This window comes from Gobius niger (genome assembly GCF_951799975.1).
Source record: "Gobius niger genome assembly, chromosome: 10".
NCBI lineage: Eukaryota > Metazoa > Chordata > Actinopteri > Gobiiformes > Gobiidae > Gobius > Gobius niger.
This window is the reverse complement of record NC_136861.1, coordinates 30,912,397-30,931,931: the sequence shown is the minus strand read 5'-3', so window position 1 is coordinate 30,931,931 and position 19,535 is coordinate 30,912,397. Positions and strand designations below refer to the sequence as shown.

General features: G+C 41.1%; 1 protein-coding gene across 1 annotated transcript in view; it reads right to left on the bottom strand.

The window, feature by feature from the left end:
- The window catches only part of LOC306969616 (uncharacterized protein), a 245,809-nt gene extending 226,497 nt beyond the window's left edge, over positions 1 to 19,312 (bottom strand). The window contains exons 1-2 of the mRNA XM_079565276.1: positions 19,260 to 19,312; positions 18,906 to 19,197 (exon numbers count right to left, since the gene is read on the bottom strand). Of these exons, the coding sequence (XP_079421402.1) occupies positions 18,906 to 19,197; positions 19,260 to 19,302 (335 nt within the window). The 5' untranslated portion in view covers positions 19,303 to 19,312. The remainder of the gene's footprint in view (positions 1 to 18,905; positions 19,198 to 19,259) is intronic.
- Positions 19,313 to 19,535: the final 223 nt, after the last annotated feature.

Sequence of the window (19,535 nt, the reverse complement as noted above, 5' to 3'; positions counted from 1 at the left end):
GTGTTCATCCTGAGACTGCACATGGGACTGTGAGGAGCTCCAGCAGCACCTCTTATACAGCACACCTACATCAGTTTTGCTTGTTCTATGTAGACTTTGCATATTAAGAGTTTATATGAAGGCACTGGGACACAAAATCTTCATGTACTGGCAACGCTCCCATTGTATAACCAAAACTATTTGAATATTTGTTCCATATTTGTTCCAGTGTGAGACTTTTCATACTGGACAGTTGTGAACAGTGAGCTATGTCACGACAAATTACCGCTAAATAATAATGTTCAGTATATCAATTAAGACTTCTCATTGAAGAGCCACAAAAATGTACCACTTGTTTTGTTTTTTTACCATAATTATTTTATTACTTATCTGCCTCCGGATAAGGAACATCGTCTGCTGACGATGTTTGCATGTTCTGAAGGTACTGTTGGCTTCATCAAATCCAGACCTTCAGCACGCTCTGGGGCGGTTTGCAGCCGAGTGTGTAGCGGCCGGGATGGGGATCAGCACCTCCAAATCTGAGGCCATGGTTCTCCACCGGGAAAAGGTGGTTTCCCCTCTTCAGATCGGTGGGGAGTCCTTACCTCAAGTGGAGGAGTTCAAGTATCTCGGGGTCTTGTTCACGAGTGAGGGACGGATGGAGCGTGAGATCGACAGACGGATCGGTGCGGCGTCAGCAGTGATGCGGTCGCTGTATCGGTCTGTCGTGGTGAAGAGGGAGCTGAGTCGGGGCAAAGCTCTCGATTTACTGATCGATCTACGTTCCCACCCTCACCTATGGTCATGAGATTTGGGTAATGACCGAAAGGACAAGATCGCCGAAATAACTTTCCTTCGCAAGGGTTGCTGGGCGCACCCTTCGAGATCGGGTGAGGAGCTCAGTTACCTGGGGCTCGGCTATCTATTTCGAATGCCTCCCGGCCGCCTCCCACGGGAGGTGTTCCAGGCATGTCCTATTGGGAGGAGGCCTAGGACACGCTGGTGGGACTATGTCTCCCAGCTGGCCTGGTGTCGCCTCGGGGTCCCCCCAGAACAGCTGGAGGAGGTGTGCGTGGATCGGGAAGTCTGGGCATCTCTGCTGAGACTGCTGCCCCCGCGACCCGGCCCCGGATAAAGCGGAAGAAAATGGATGGATGGACTTATTTGGTTTGCAAGATTTAAACATAATGCAAATTCTCTCATGGATCAATAATGTTTGTCAAAGTACAGAGGGCGGTGGTTAGTGCTCCCGCCTCACAGGTGGGGCCTTATGTTCGGAGCTGGGATTTCTGATTGATCTGAATTCCCTAAAACAATAAATACATCAGGGCAGACACGACTTATAAAGAACGTTTATGGAGAAGGTGTTCGCCGGATAAACCACTTGGTACTTTATATTTAGAAATAAATGACGGAAAGAGGAAACACAAACCACAGGTCCAGCTGCAGTGTACTATACTGTTTATAAGGGATGAACCAGAGAACCTCAATGAAGCAATACTGCCTCCTGTAGGACCTTAATGAAATAATACTCTAGTGTTTTTGTACAGCTCTATATATTCTTTCTGTGACTGTGGAGCTCTGGCACAGTAGTAAACTGCAGTGTCTCCAGGCTGCATGTTTGTTCCAGTCAGAGTCGCTGTGTTACTGGAGGAATCATCACTTATACTGAACTTATTCTTCAATGACTCTTTGTAGTTAGTGCTTGATCCAATTTTCCACCCGATCCACTCCAGGCCTTTCCCAGCAGGCTGTCTGATCCATGCTGTCCAGTAGCTGCTGATAGAATAGGAGACAGTACAGGTGATGGACAGAGGGCCTCCAGGCTGCACAGTCACAGAGTCCGGCTGTGTCAGTGTCTCACTCTTCACACCTGTGGACACAAACATGTTCAGTGGAGGCTTCAGTAACAGGAGCATTGTGTGTGAATAGAGCTGATGTTGAGAGTGAAAGAGGAAAACTCACAGAGCAGACAGAGAGCAGCCACCAACAGCCTGAGAGTGTTCATCCTGAGACTGCACATGGGACTGTGAGGAGCTCCAGCAGCACTTCTTATACAGCACACCTACATCGGCTTTGCTTGTTGCCTAAAGACTTTGCATATGAAGAGTTTATATAAACAGAGAGGCGCTTGGGACACACACACTGTTTATTCAACTCAACTTTAGCCGCACTGCTGTTCTGCATATTAACTAATAAAGATATCCCATTTGCTAATAAACTCTTCTTTACATCAGCTACCACTATAACAGTTCCAGTTTTTTAAATTTTATTTGTTCGACATCGGGTGAGGAGCTCAGTTACCTGGGACGAGCTCGGAGTAGAGTCGCTGCTCCTTCACGTCAAAAGGAGCCAGCTGAGGTGGCTCGAGCCTCTGTTCCGCATGCCTCCTCGTCGCCTCCTTTGGGAGGATTTCCAGGCGTGTCCTATTGGGAGGAGGCCTCATGGAGGACACAGGACACAATGGAGGAGGTGTGAGTGGATCGGGATGTCTGGACGTCTCTGCTCAGACTGCTGCCTCCGCGACCCAGTCCCGGACAAAGATTTTTGCTGCCCTTTTTTGCTTCATCACACCAGTGTTAATTTCGTCGACTAAAATGATTAGTCTTAATTTTAGTCAAAGTGTTATTTTTGACGACTAAAATTGGACTAAAACTAAATTAAAAGTTTTCATGAGACTAAAACTATGACTAAAATGTCCAGATATTTTAGTCGACTAAAATAAGACTAAATAAAAATGAAAGGGAGAGACTAAAATCATCAAAACTTCTATTGACAGTCTGAAAGAGCCTCAGATCATGTAAATTCTCTGCCAAAGGAGCAGCTCTGAGCTTTGTTCATGTGGAGCAGCTCCTTGAAGCAGAGGAACAAGATTAAACATGATTATAATGAATATTATCAAAGCAAAGTCGACTAAATTTGTCTTAAATTTAGTCGACTAAACTTACTTGCAATTTTAGTCGACTAAAACTAGACTAAAATCGAATTACATTTTCGTCAAAAGACTAAGACTAAAACTAAATTAAAATATGTTGTCAAAATGCATCATACAGGTTGCTTTATCAAAGGTTGGAGTGAAAGGGGGGGAAGAGAAGGTAGAGACATCTAATGTCAAACATCTGATGTCAAAACTACTGGACCTGACAATATGATTCTAAGTCTGAAAAGTCTAGCTGTTCAGTTTGAGATCACAGTGGACACGACAAGGTTGTCCTATATCACCAGCTAATTTTAATCTTTTTTCTTGGGGACTGAAGGAGAGAATTTCAGAGCACAGGCAGCACTTTTGTTTTCCAGATGAAGTTGTTTGATTGAAAATTAATCATATCCCTTTAAATGACAGTATATTTTTCACAATGAATGTTATGTATATTTAATAAATAATCAAATGTTATAAAGCAATGCATAGTATCTTTGTAAATTAGAGCGCACTACAATTAGTTTTTCCTTTCTCCTTTCTTTAGTTGTTGTATTTCAGAGTTGATGCTCCTGTGGTGAGTTTTGGTGCAGCTGTGGAGCCGTGTGCAGCACTGTGGCTCTCGTGCACAGTAATAAACAGCCGTATCTCCTTGTTTGGCGCTGTTCACTTGTAAAAACACGGTGCTCGTCGCCGTGTCTTTTGTGATGGAAAACTGGCCTTGGAGACTTTGGGCGAATATTGTGCCTGTTCCACTGTCGATGCGACCGATCCATTCCAGTCCACGTCCTGCTTTCTGACGAATCCAGTGCAGCCAAGTTAAAGAGAGGCCCTGCACTTTACAGGACAGTGTGACGGACCGACCCGGGCCGATGACCACTGGCTCTGAGGAGGTCAGGGACTGGGCCTGGACCGCTGGAGGAGAAAGCAGATTGACTTTATAGAGAGAAGTATTTGTAGAGGCGATGTGTTCATTGTCAGTTCCCACCTGAAATAAAAGCCAGGATGAACAGACTACGCAGAATTACCGTCATAGTGGAAACTCAGGCTGGGTTTGCTGAGACTCACATCAACGTGTGTTATATAAGAGAGTGGGTGTGGGGGAGCTCTGCTGATTTACATGTTTGTTTATATAGTCACCTACAGTCAAATGTATCTGGGAAACAAAAGAGTTAACTGTCCGTTTTAAAATGCATTTTGTTTCATTAATAACAGCCCAGTGGTTACCAAACTTTTGTCTCTCCGTAACCATTGAATTGCCAGCTTATTGTTGACCCAAACCTTTTCATCTTTAGGAAAGATTAAAGTCATTCATATTAATTTAAAGGTTTTGGGGTTTTTTTCAACAATAATCAGAAATAGCCCACATATTAGAGTGCATTCCTCTTATCTTGCTCCTTTTCCAGATATCGATATCATTATTAATCCATTAATCAGGAATAGGGACTACAATTATCAAAATATCCAATTGTTCTTACAGTCCACGTGTCATGTTTTTGTCACACTGTGTTTCACTGTGGTAGCCGCCGTATTGCACAGTGATCCACACTTATACAAAAACTCCACACTTCATAGGGGACTTTATACTGGGGGCTGTACCAGCAGCTTAAGTAAGACCTGATTGGGGACAAGTTCAGAGAGACTTATACACAAAGTGAGATGAAGGAGCTGGTTAATTCCTTTCCTGTTTGTGTTATATTTATGTTTATTACAACCTTGTTCACTGTAATCTAGTTTCCCATTGTATTAACTACAAACTGTTAATTATTGTATTAAACTTAAAAGAATTCACATTTCAGGGAAGCACAAATAAGTCAATTTGTTAATAATGAGTGACTAAAGCACAAAAAAGGCTGATTTAGCGTCATAAAAAGGATCCATATGAATAATATTTTCACAGATAGAAACACCTTTGTCCTCCCTTTATTCCTTAATAAAGGGAGGACAAAGCATAGGTTAAAATTCTGTGACAGAAGTCTGTTTTTTAATCAGGAGGATTTTCCTTGACCTTGAACACTGCAAAAAGTATTTTACTAGATTAGTTCAGATGTCTCAATTTGAGCATAATAATCCAAATTTTAGTTATTTTGACTAGTTAAGGTTTAGTTGGACATTTGATCTAGATTATTTCACTTGTTCTGAGATGTTTCTGACTCATTTCAATATATTTCGCCGTTATTTCAAGCACGTTTCTCTGCCAATGGGGTAAGAAAAATGGTCTTGTCCCATTGGCAGTTTTACTTTCTTATTTCAAGTGATATTTACCAAAGAACCAGTCTGAAATGTTATCAAACTAGCAAAACAATCTTGGTCAGATCAGGAAAAAGGTCTGAATGAGTGAAAACCCCTCAAAACAAGATGCATTTCCTCAATTTAAGTCATTTAAGCCAATACTTGATATTTACTTTTGGTAGTGAATAATATTAATGATCGTAGAAATGTAAATTATAGTTGTTTTGGGTTGTTTTGTTTCATGTTTGATTCAAGAAAAAAAATCAATGAAGCTGGTTGATGGCCTGACTATCTCAGCGTAGAAATGAGAAAAAGCACAACAGGCTAAAATGATGAATCTCATACAGTGGTGTCTTAGCTCCTCCTTTGGAGAGGGCTATACTATGACAGTAAACATGTTTTTGTTCAGCTCTTCATATTCTCTGTGTGACTGTGGCTCCGGGCACAGTAGTAAACTGCAGAGTCTCCAGGCTGGAGGTTGTTTCCAGTCAGAGTCACTGTGTTTCTGGAGGAATCATCACTTAAACTGAACTTATTCTTCAGAGACTCTTTGTAGTTAGTGCTTGATCTGTATTTCCACCCAATCCACTCCAGGCCTTTCCCAGCAGGCTGTCTGATCCATGCTGTGTAGTAGCTGCTGACAGAGTAGGAGACAGTACAGGTGAGGGACAGAGGGCCTCCAGGCTGCACAGTCACAGAGTCTGGCTGGGTCAGTGTCTCACTCTTCACACCTGTGGAGGAAACACAGTGAGTGTGAGCCAGTCAACAGTCTGCTGTATTCAGTCAAACTCACTGTGTCCAACAGCCAGCAGCAGCAGCACACACACACTCCTCATGGTTGGACTGGTGCTGTTCTCATGGAGAGACCTCCCTATGTTTGCCCTTTATATCTTTCACCTATTTGCATAAACAGTGAGCTCCATATCACCTTCATATAAAATGGAGAAAAATAATGTTCAGTATATCAACTAAGACTTCTCAGTGAAAATCCACAAAAATCTGCCACTTATTTTATTTTTTTCCATTATTATTTTATTACTTATTTGGTTTGTAAGATTTAAACATAATGCAAATTCTCTCATGGGTCAATAATGTTTGTCACGGGTGGGGCCTTATTTTCGAAGCTTGGATTTCTGATTGATCTGAATTCTCTAAAACAATAAATACATCATGACAAACACGACTTATAAAGAAAGTTTATGGAGAAGGTGTTCGCCGGATAAACCACTTGGTACTTTATATTTAGAAATAAGTGACGGAAAGAGGAAACACAAACCACAAGTCCAGCTGCAGTGTACTATACTGTTTATCAGGGATGAACCAATGAAGCAATAGTGCCTCCTGTAGGATCTTAATGAAATAATTCTCTAGTGTTTTTGTACAGCTCTACATATTCTTTCTGTGACTGTGAGTACCGAGCACAGTAGTAAACTGCAGTGTCTCCAGGCTGCATGTTTGTTCCAGTCAGAGTCACTGTGTTACCGGAGGAAACTGCATTTATACTGAACTTATTTTTCAGTGAATCTTTGAGGTACAATGTGGATCCAGCTCTGTGATACCCAATCCACTCCAGCGTTTTCCCAGCAGGCTGTCTGATATATGCTGTCCATTCGCTGCTGGTAGAATAGGAGACAGTACAGGTGATGGACAGAGTGCCTCCAGGCTGCACAGTCACAGAGTCTGGCTGTGTCAGTGTCTCACTCTTCACACCTGTGGACACAAACGTGTTCAGTGGAGGCTTCAGTAACAGGAGCATTGTGTGTGAATAGAGCTGATGTTGAGAGTGAAAGAGGAAAACTCACAGAGCAGACAGAGAGCAGCCACCAACAGCCTGAGAGTGTTCATCCTGAGACTGCACATGGGACTGGGAGGAGCTCATATATACTGCACACACTCGTCTAAAAGGAGGTGAAGATCAGGAAATGGGAGGCAAATGATCAAACACAGCGGTCTCTAAATGTGAGCAACCACAACCCAGGCCTTTCATCCAAACCTCACTGCTGTACTCATCACATCAGGAGACGGCACTTCTGTCCATATACTCCACAATGTATTTTTACCACTGAATATCTATTTTAGAGACTTCATTGTCAACAGCTGAACATTTCATTGACAGTATTAGCTGCATTAATGACTTTACTTTATGTTTCATCAATAGAGCCATTAGTTGAAATCATATGAAGCACATTTTCATTTAAAAAACATCTCTGTTTTTAAGTCTGACGCACATAGAAGCGAGAGCTCCTTTTGTGGAAAAACATGTCAGCAGAAATAACCACCAAAATAAAAAAAGACACACAATAAATGTAACAATTGCCAGTGTCAATAGACCAGTCATACTTCTGGTGTTTCAATCAAATTTCATAGTTTGCAATGAAAAACATAATAAACAAAATACTTCTAATGTTAACAAAACCCGGCCCACATCAGGGTATTTCTGTCATGTTGCGCCTGATTAACCAGTTATTTATTCAAATGCCTTATGAACACAGGAAGGTTAAACCACAAGTTCAGCTGCAGTTTAATGGTGTCTTGACAATTATCCAAAGGGTGTGAGTTCCCCTATTGGGCCTCGAGAGAAAAACATCCTGAAGTGTTTTTGTACAGCTCCATGTATTCTCTGTGTGACTGTGGCACTCGAGCACAGTAATAAACTGCAGAGTCTCCAGGCTGCATGTTGTTTCCAGTCAGAGTCACTGAGTTACTGGAGGAATCCACACTTATACTAAACTTGCTCTTCAGTGAATCTTTGAGAGCTCCGCGACAATCAGTACAGTTACCCCCGATCCACTCCAGAGCTTTCCCAGCAGGCTGTCGGATCCATGCTGTAGCATATGTCTTCATAGAGTACGAGACAGTACAGCGGATGGACAGAGGGCCTCCAGGCTGCACAGTCTCAGATTGTGGCTGTGTCAGAGTCTCACTCTTCACACCTGTGGACAGAGCACAATGTTGAGGTCAAACTGTGCTGTTCAGTTGTAACAGAGTGGACTGAGGTGAACAGAGACTCACAGGGTCCAGCTGCCAACAGCAGCAGCAGAAGAAGAGCTCCAGACAGCATCATGAGTGTGGAGGCAGAGTCCACACTCTACCTTATATACACACACAGGACACACACAGTGTAGTTTGCATTGAATCAAACTGGCATTGTCTTCAGCAGGAAACAGTGGTGGAAAGAAACGAAGAACTAAATCAGAGGTCAGTTACATTTACTCAAGTACTTTTTGAAGAAATTGTACTTGTTATAGTTTTAGCATATGGTACTTTTTACTTCTACTACATTTATAATGAAGTATCTCTCTTTCTTGAGTAAAATAGTTGTGAGTAAATATTTGTGCTTAATGATACAATTTTGATCGATAAAATAAATGTAGATCGTCTCGTGCACCGTGTTCTTTAGAATGATTATGTTTTTCTCTATTTTCTGCCATTTTCTTGGAATTTTCTCTCTAAATATTAAAATCAGATTAGTTTAGTTTATTGCCATTATTGATCAACATTTTCACAAACTAGGAATCTGTTTGGTATAATCGTGCAACATGAAACATAACATATAACTTTGATAAATAACAAATTATGAAAAACTTTAAAACTACAAGACTTTTAGGCTATGCATGAGAATATTTAAATCAACTATGATAAAGACAACAACAATATGACATAGTACTACAGTGTGTCGCAACAGATCTGAGTGTGGACAAACCACATAGTCAAATAGAGCAATGAAGATGTTATTGGGCCTTTTTTTGATTCTGATGGTGGAGGGGAAAGAACTGTTCAAGTGGCAGGATCTATGGCTCTGTATGGACTGTAGCCTCCTGCCTGAGGGGAGAGGGGTGAAAAGTCCATGTCCAGGGTGAGAAGGGTCAGCTGTGATCCGACCCACACGCCTCCGGGTCCTGGAGTTGAACAGGTCTTGGAGAGATTGGAACTCGCAGTCGGTGCTTGTCCTGGTTTGCCGCTCTGGGGAACCACACATGATGGCCGTGTAGAACTGCATCTTGGTCGGCAGCTTAAGTTTCCTCAGCTGCCGCAGGAAGAACATCCTCTGCTGGGCCTTCTTGATGAGGGAGCTGATGGTTGGCTCACATTTTGAAGTTGTAACGGTGGTGCCCAGGAACTGGAAGGAGTCCACAATGGAGATGGGGGTGGGAGAGTCTGTCCGGGGGCGAGGGGGGCCGGTGGGGCTCTGTCTTTCCTGAAGTCCACGATCATCTCCACTGTCTTCTGGGCGCTCAGCTCCAGGATGCCAGCCGGTCCACCTTTCTCCTTCAGGCGGACTCATCACCGTCCGAGATGAGTGTGTGTCGTCGGCAAACTTGATCAGTTAAACGGACTGGTGACTGGAGGTGCAGCAGTTTGTGTACAGCGAGAAGAGCCAGGGGGAAAGTACACAGCCCTGAGGAGATCCCGTGTTTGTGGTCCGAGTGTCTGAGACGATCTTAACCAGCCGCACGTGCTGTCTCCGATCTGTAAGGAAGTCAGTGATCCATCTACAGAGGGAGTCGGGAGCTGGTAGAGCTTGTCTCGCAGCAGTCCAGGGAGGATGGTGTTGAAGGCAGAGCTAAAGTCCACAAACAGGAACCTGGCGAAGGTTCCTTAGGAGTCCAGATGCTCCAGAGTGAAGTGGAGGGCCAGGTTAACTGCGTCGTCCACAGACCTGTTGGCTCTGTAGGCAAAGTGCAGTGGGTCCAGGAGGGGGGGCGCTGATGTCCTTGATGTGTAGCAGGACCAAGCGCTCAAAAGTCTTGTGATACGTGGTTTCTTGGGAACAGGGACGATGGTGGATGACTTAAAGCAGGTTGGCACATGGCATGACTCCAACACGATTTATGTTTTGTTTGACACAATTTATGGCGTCATTGAAAAAAATCAGACCTTTTTGCTAAAACAGTCACTCAATACTCGCAGTATAATAATCACAACAGTATAGTTAAACAGTGAGAGAAAAAAGACAGAATCAGAATCAATCGAGGTTTAATGCGCCAGGTAGATTCTCATGATGTCATTTAAAGCTAAAAAGTTTACAACATGCAAACTTTCCAAACAATCTTTAGAATTATTGTTTCTGTAATTTATCACATGTTTTGCATCCTCTTTATCCGGGCATTAAAGGAACATTTAAACAGCATTAACAATGTACTCCTTTCAGATAAAAGTTAGATTTGTCAGGGCCATCGTTGCACTGTCTGCTGTCAAGACTGTGGCAAAATAATGTCCTCACTGAAGCTCCGCCTACTTTACAAACTATGGCAGTGAACACAAATATATAAAAAACATTGTGGGCAGGACTTGGTGCTGGGACTCCACCTGCTGGCGAACTGAGAAAGAATCTACTTAATGTAAGTGGAGCAGAAACAACTCGCGCTAAAGCTTGCGAGATGCGAAGTGAAGGCAATTTGAGCATTGAATAAGAACAAATCAAAGGGATGACATAATGCAGTGGCATTGAACATTTCATTGATGTTGATGAAGTTTGATAATTAGTCATGTTGGTTTTTATAAAGGCTCTGTACTTTAAATGTTGGAACGTTTACACTTAAGTTTGTGACAATGACAAAGAATGATTTAAAAAGAAAAGAATTGTTTAAAGATCCCTCTTTAAATCTTTTTACCTTTTCCCCTAAAGGTTACAAAGTATATTTGGATTATATTATATCTTTGGAGTTACATTTTCTTTTGATTATGTGGACCGTCCTTGTTGTTTCTCACAGGTTTTTGTATTGACATATTCCACTGTGGGAGCTCCACACTGTGACACACAGCTGTGCAAAAACTACTGACAGACTGTCAGGACGTACACATCTAGCTGTTTCCCATTGTATTAACTATGAACTGTTCATTATTTTATCAAACCTAAAATAATTAAAATGTAGTGAAAACAAAAACAACACACTTTATTTACACTGACATTTTCATTGATAGAAACAATGCCATGGTCCACCCTTTATTCCTTATTTAAATACAAAGCATGGATTACCATTCTGTAACAGAAGTTGGTTCATATTTTTAATATGGAGGAATTTTCTTGACTTTATTTAATATTGTTTATTGTGGAGATGTAAATTAAAGTATTGTTTTTTGTGTTTTGTAAAAGCACAAAAGGTTGACGTTTAATGATGAATGAGATGGCATCTCTTGAATCACCCAAATGGTCCTGTTTGAAAACAGTTAAGGGGGAAAACAATTTTGAGAAAAATCTAAACTTTCTCAAATGATTCAAAAACTACTTTAACAAACGCTGAATTATGAATATAGTTTTCTACTAAATAAAAATACAAAGACATGGGGTGGAGCAAAGTGGTTCAAGAGTCCATAAATACATTTAAAAAAAATGGAGAATGCCAACCTGATGCTACATGTTAGCATTGTGCTAATGCACTTGTTGTGACTGCAGTTTTTTCGCTTCTATTGAACAATCTGCTGTGAGCAAATATCTATATGGGCCCGATTTACACTTGAATTTATTCGTATGTGATAAATAAGTTCATATTCCACCAGAAAATACTAAAAAGAGTGAAAAATTGCGTTTCCTAAAAGATTTTATTTTTCCCCTTGGCGAGGCCACACTCTCTTCTATGACGTGTTGTGAGTGTGTGAATAGAGCTGATGTTGAGAGTGAAAGAGGAAAACTCACAGAGCAGACAGAGAGCAGCCACCAACAGCCTGATACAGCTAATATGTCTGAGGTCTGACCGTAGGGGGCAGTGTGTGGTTTTTGCACAGCTCTTCTGTTGCTCTGAGTCACTGTGGTCGAACACAGCAATAAACAGCCGAGTCGTCAGGCTGCAGCCTCTGTCCTCGAATCGTCACTGTTCCTGCAGACGTGTCTCTGCTCAGACTGAACCTGTCCTTCAGAGCATTGTTCTGGTAGAGGCTACCATCTCCCCACATGTGGAAGATCCACTCCAGTTTGCCCTGTCTCTGTCGGATCCAGCCTGTGGCATAGCTGTTAGAGTAACCAGAGACTCTACAGCTGATGCTGAGAGTTTGAGCAGGCTGCAGCAGCACTGAGCCTGGCTGGAGGAGCTCCACACTGAGCCCTGGACCTGTGGAAACACAACATCATCATCATCATCATCATCATCATCCGCTGACACAGCAGTGAAGGACAGTGAAGAGTTCTCACAGGAAGCAGCTGCAGCAGCAGGAGCACGGCCCCAGACAACATGACTGATGTGTGTCTGTCTCTAACACCGCTCTGTTTTATACACACACTCATTTAAATAAAACAGCACAGGTTTTCTTACCTCCTGCATATGTTAATGACATGAATGTTTTCAAAGTACACACTCATTTTCAATCACCCTAAATTGGGGTCAAACGTTTTACTGTGTTTATTCAGATTTATAGACTGGAGATTGTTGTGTCCGGTGACTTTATCGACAGAACAACAGAGTGAAAAGAGTGAGAGGAGAGAGACGCAGCTCAGACCAACCTTCAAACACTGATTTAAGCTTTTTATGAAAACCTTTGACCCTGTTATAGCCCATAAGGTCAAAAGACAGTATTTCATCATCATCAAACTTTACCAAAACAATTGAACAAATATTTAAAGCCACACGATCCAATGAACGCCAAATGTTGTTGATCTCGTGTAAGTGGAAAACATATTGAAACAGCTCGAAGTTTAATGAGATTATGCTGTGTTTTGCGCCCTCTGTGGTTGTTGCTGAGATATCGCTGAAGTGTTTTTGTTCAGCTCCACATATTCTCTGTGTGACTGTGACTCCGGGCACAGTAGTAAACTGCAGAGTCTCCAGGCTGCATGTTCTTTCCATTCAGAGTCACTGTGTTACTGGAAGTGTCTAAATCAATGCTAAATTTGTTCTTCAGTGATTCTTTATAGTGAGAGCCTCCTGTGTATTTTTGTCCAATCCACTCCAGGCCTTTCCCAGCAGGCTGTCTGATCCAGAATGTCCAGGTGCCAAGAGAGTAGGAGACAGTACAGGTGAGGGACAGAGAGCCTCCAGGCTGCACAGTCACAGAGTCTGGCTGGGTCAGTGTCTCACTCTTCACACCTGTGGAGGAAACACAGTGAGTGTGAGCCAGTCAACAGTCTGCTGTATTCAGTCCAACTCACTGTGTCCAACAGCCAGCAGCAGCAGCACACACACACTCCTCATGGTTGGACTGGTGCTGTTCTCATGGAGAGACCTCCCTATGTTTGCCCTTTATATCTTACACCTATTTGCATAAACAATCAGCTATGTCACGACAAACTACCGCTAAATAAAAAGGAGAATAATAGTGTTCAGTATATCTATTAAGACTTCTCAATGAAGAGCCACAAAAATCTGACACTTCCTTTTTTTTTTTCCAGAATTATTTTATGACTTATTTGGTTTGTTAAGATTTAAACATAATGCAAATTCTCTCATGGATCAATGATGTTTGTCAAAGTACAGAGGGCGGTGGTTCGTGCTCCCGCCTCACAGGTGAGGCCTTATGTTCGAAGCTTGGATTTCTGATTGATCTGAATTCCCTACAACAATAAATACATCAGGACAAACACGACTTATAAAGAAGGTTTATGGAGAAGGTGTTCGCCGGATAAACCACTTGGTACTTTATATTAAAAAATAAATGACGGAAAGAGGAAACACAAATCACAAGTTTATCAGGCATGAAACAGAGAAACTCAATGAAGCAATGGTGCCTCCTGAAGGACCTTAATGAAATAATACTCTAGTGTTTTTGTACAGCTCTACATATTCTTTCTGTGACTGTGAGTACCGGGCACAGTAGTAAACTGCAGTGTCTCCAGGCTGCATGTTTGTTCCAGTCAGAGTCACTGTGTTACTGGAGGAAACTGCATTTATACTGAACTTATTCTTCAATGAATCTTTGAGGTACAAAGTGGATCCAGCGCTGCGATACCCAATCCCCTCCAGGGTTTTTCCAGCAGGCTGTCTGATATATGCTGTGTAGTGGCTGCCGACAGAATAGGAGACAGTACAGGTGATGGACAGAGTGCCCCCAGGCTGCACAGTCACAGAGTCTGGCTGTGTCAGTGTCTCACTCTTCACACCTGTGGACACAAACGTGTTCAGTCGAGGCTTCAGTAACAGGAGCATTGTGTGTGAATAGAGCTGATGTTGAGAGTGAAAGAGGAAAACTCACAGAGCAGACAGAGAGCAGCCACCAACAGCCTGAGAGTGTTCATCCTGAGACTGCACATGGGACTGTGAGGAGCTCCAGCAGCTCTACTTTTATACAGCACACCTACATCGGCTTTGCTTGTTCTATGGAGACTTTGCATATGAAGAGTTTATATAAAATGCACTGAGACAAAAAAATCTTCATGTACTGGTAACGCTCACTTTGTATAACCAGAACTATTTGAATATTTCTGAAATGAAAACTCTTTATTGATCATTCTGTATGTAAAGTAATAGTGACATTTCCTTTGCTAGTTTACTCTTCTTTACATCAGCTATATGAAACAGTTCAAGCGTGAGGCTTTTTTTTTTAAATAATATGTTTATTATTTAAAAATACACATAGTATTATGGACAGTTGGAGTGAAAGGGGGTGAAGAGCAGGTAGAGTTATCGTCTAATGTCCAAACTATTGGAACTGAAAACATAATTCTAATAATTCAATGTCTGAAAAGTCTATCAGTTTGAGATCCGTGGGGACACAACAAGGTTGTCCTTTATCACCAGCTAATTTATATATATTGTCCTGTGGACTGAACGAGAGAATTTCAGTGCTCAGGCAGCAGTTTTATTTTCCAGATGAAGTTGTTTGACTGAAAATTGATCATATCCCGTTCAATGACAGTATATTTTACACAATAAATGTTATGTATGATCAATAAATGATCAAACAAAATAAAGCAACCTTTGTATTTTTTGGAAAGATGAAAGTCGTAGATGGTTTAAGTTTTTTTCAACAATAATCATCAGCCCACATATTACAGTGCATTCCTCTCATTAGTTTTGACCTCTTTTCTTAAAAGTTGAGGATCCTGGACGTACCCTGTTGGGACTTTTCCATTAATGACTGCTCCTTTTACAAATAGCCCAACATTAATCCATTAATCAGTAATCGTAAATACGTCTGTCAAAAAATCCAATTGTTCTTACAGTCCACATGTCATGTTTTTGTCATGGTGTTTTTCACTGTGGTAGCCGCCGTATTGCACAGTGATCCACACTTGTACAAAAACTCCACACTTTATAGGGGACTTTATTTTGGTGGCTGTACCAGCAGCTTAAGTAAGATCTGATTAGAGACAAGTTCAGAGAGACAGTGAACTTCTCTGGAAAGTGAGATGAAGGAGCTGCTTAATTCCATTCCGGTTTGTGTTATATTTATGCTTTAAACAAACTTGTACATTGTAATTAAGTTGTTTCCCACTGTATTAACTACAAACTGTTAATTATTGTATTAAACTTAAAAGAATGTAGTGGAACCAAAAAGGAGTGACTAAATAAAAAAAAGTTGATTTAGCATCATAAAAAGGATCCATGTGAATAGTATTTTCATCAATAGAAACAATGCCTTGGTCCTCCCTTTATTCCTCATTTAAATACAAGCATAGATTACCATTCTGTAACAGAAGTCAGTTTAACATATTTTTAATGAGTAGGATTTTCCTTGACCTTGAATAATATTGATGATCGTAGAAATGTAAATTATAGTTGTCTTTTTCATGTTTGAGTCAAGAAAAAAATTCAATGAAGATGGTTAATGGCCTGACTATCTCAGCGTAGAAATTAGTAAAAGCACAGAAGGCCTAAATGATGAATCTCACACAGTGGTGTCTTCGCTCCCCCTTTAGAGGGCTATACTATGACAGTAAACATGTTTTTGTTCAGCTCTACATATTCCCTGTGTGACTGTGGCTCTCTGGCACAGTAGTAAACTGCAGAGTCTCCAGGCTGCATGTTCTGTCCAGTCAGAGTCAGTGTTTTTGTAGATGCGTGTAAATCAATGTTAAACTTGTTCTTCAGTGAGTCTTTATAGCCATTGCCTCCTGTGTATTTGTATCCAATCCACTCCAGGCCTTTCCCAGCAGGCTGTCTGATCCAGTGTGTAGCATAGCTACTAACAGAATAGGAGACAGTACAGCGGATGGACAGAGGGCCTCCAGGCTGCACAGTCACAGAGTCCGGCTGTGTCAGTGTCTCACTCTTCACACCTGTGGACACAAACGTGTTCAGTGGAGGCTTCAGTAACAGGAGCATTGTGTGTGAATAGAGCTGATGTTGAGAGTGAAAGAGGAAAACTCACAGAGCAGACAGAGAGCAGCCACCAACAGCCTGAGAGTGTTCATCCTGAGACTGCACATGGGACTGTGAGGAGCTCATATATACTGCACACTCTCTACACCTGCTTTACATATTCTCCCTACGAGGAGCAAGAAAGTTTGTAATGCATAAAGGTCCTTGTTGTCCTTGTTTTGCACAACAGTATAATAATCTGTAATCTATGTGTTTTTTGAGATGAACAATAAACTTTTAATTGTTGTGTTTACATGGAATTATTCAAATGTTTTGGAAATATAAACAAGGCAATTTGTCCACCTAAAAGCCACCACAATTTTCAACTTTAAGTATAAGACTTTATAAGACTTTCATCGACAGAGGGAAAATCCTGCCTGAATAGACACTCAGGTAAATATTACTCCCAGATGCAAAGATTGTATTGAAAAACATCATTAGAATTCACTCTATATTTGAATTAATTTAGAAATTCTCTGCCCGTACCCCTGGTTGTGAAACACTGACATAGAGGATGTTTTTGAACAGCAGCTGCTCTGTCTGATATCTAGACTGTATCATTTGCATAATATCTCCTCCTGCTGGACACAGACAGTAATGCAACCGGAAAGTCTTTTATTATGATCAATATTACTATTATTCATTCCTATTTCAATCTTCTTAGTTGTATAGTTCATTCAATAGATTAAAAATGTAACTGAGGTTATATTTTATGAATTGAAACACTTTTATTAGAAGGGCCACGACTTAAAGTTTTCGAAATAGTACCATTTGCGTTGTTACTTCACTTATTGCACCATTTAAGCATAACAAAGATAAAGGAAGCAATATTTGAGGTGTGGTCTGTCATATTGGTGTTTTTGTGAAATGGTTCTTGTTCTTGTTCATTCATTACTATAGTTATGTACTATTCCTTTTTTGGGGAAGTAGTTTTTGTCCAGCTGTCACACGGTCTCTCTCACTGTGTGTCTGGCGCAGTAATACAGCCCCGTGTCGTCCTCCCTCAGCCCGCTCATCTGCAGATACACCTCCTTCCTGCTGTTGTCCCGGGACACGGTGAAGCTGCCTCTCACCGAATCCGAGTAGAGCTTGGTTACACTTGCATCGCTAATGAAAGAGATCCACTCCAGACCTTTTCCAGGAGCCTGTCTGATCCATGAAGTGACATAATCACTGCTGAATCCTGAATAAGTGCAGGTCAGTCTGTGTGAACCTCCGGGACTTTGAACCACAGCTTCAGACTGAACCAGAGATTGGCCGTCGACTCCTGAAAGCACAAGTATTGATGGGTTTAGTGCGATCACAGAGGTCAGAGAACAATCACTGTATCGGGCTCACCTGGCCAGCTGACGGACAGAAGGACTGCTAAGTAATACCGGAAATGAAATATTGTTGGTGATGTGCTTTGGAAGTTGTGAGTAAAAGGTGGATCCTAAAACATTTATAAAGTTAGCAGAGGATAGTTATTTGCATGATGTGGATCCTCCCGCAAACACCACACACCTCCAACCCTTCCTCTCAACACTTATGAGTAAATATACTGGTAACTGAAGAAAACTGTCATTGTTGAATATGTTAGTGTGAGGAAATAGGTGAAGCCAGGTATATACAGTAATGTTTCCCTTAGTATAGTCATTTTATAATGTGGATTTTATATCACAATGAAACTAATATCACTTAGTAAAGACACACAAAATAAAATAAAATAAAATAAAATAAAATAAAATAAAATAAAATAATAATGATAAAAATAATAATAATGAATGAAAAACAAAAGAGCTGCTGCTATTGATATGTATATATATTATGTACAATATTTTATGTATTTATGTATTATTGCAAACTCTGTAGTCCCCCCCGGATGAATGTGGGTGAATATGTATGTATGTGTGTACGGGTGTATGTATATGTATACGAGTGTATGTTTATATGCATGTGTATGTGTTTAAACAAAATGTCTTCTTTTCTTATTTCTTTATATAAAAACGTCTTCAAAAACAAATAATATATATATATATTTTTTAAAGTTATGTCATGTGTTTGGGTGAGCTCAGGCCGCTCACAGCAAAATAACATGTGTGTTTGAGATATTTTTCCAATGCTGAAAATATCTGTCATAAAATTAAAGCTTGAATTTCAGTTTTATTTTTGGGGTATTTTTTGTGCGGATTCCCTGGCTATTAAATAGGACAAACAATCAGAACCCAGGACTGAGCCCTGAGGTACACCACATGTCAGATCAACATTATCATGCATAATGCTGTTAGCTGAAAACTCCAAACAGCTAACTTTAACGACAGTCATTCTAACACATGAACCTGCATCAAGAAGATCGAAGAGCCAAACAAGACCTGTAAACCTTTATCTTTGTATTTGTTCTTGTGCAGCAAATACTTATATAAGAATTGGTTGAAAATCTCTGTAAGGTAATGTGTAAAAGCACAATAATGATCAGTGTTGTGTTAGCTCCCCCTGAAGGACTATAGTATATGACATGTTGCATGTTTTTGTTCAGCTCCACATATTCTCTGTGTGACTGTGGGTACCGGGCACAGTAGTAAACTGCAGAGTCTCCAGGCTGGAGGTTGTTTCCAGTCAGAGTCACTGTGTTTCTGGAGGAATCATCACTTATACTGAACTTATTCTTCAGAGACTCTTTGTAGTTAGTGGTTGAGCTGTATTTGTGTCCAATCCACTCCAGGCCTTTCCCAGCAGGCTGTCTGATCCATGCTGTGTAGTAGCTGCTGACAGAGTAGGAGACAGTACAGGTGAGGGACAGAGAGCCTCCAGGCTGCACAGTCACAGAGTCTGGCTGTGTCAGTGTCTCACTCTTCACACCTGTGGAGGAAACACAGTGAGTGTGAGCCAGTCAACAGTCTGCTGTATTCAGTCCAACTCACTGTGTCCAACAGCCAGCAGCAGCAGCACACACACACTCCTCATGGTTGGACTGGTGCTGTTCTCATGGAGAGACCTCCCTATGTTTGCCCTTTATATCTTTCACTGATTTGCATAAACAGTCAGCTATGTCACGACAAATTACCGCTAAATAAAAAGGAGAATAATAATGTTCAGTATATCTATAAAGAGCTCTCAGTGAAGAGCCACAAAAATCTGACACTTATTTTATTTGTTTTACTAATTTCATTTTATGACTTATTTGGTTTGTAAGATTT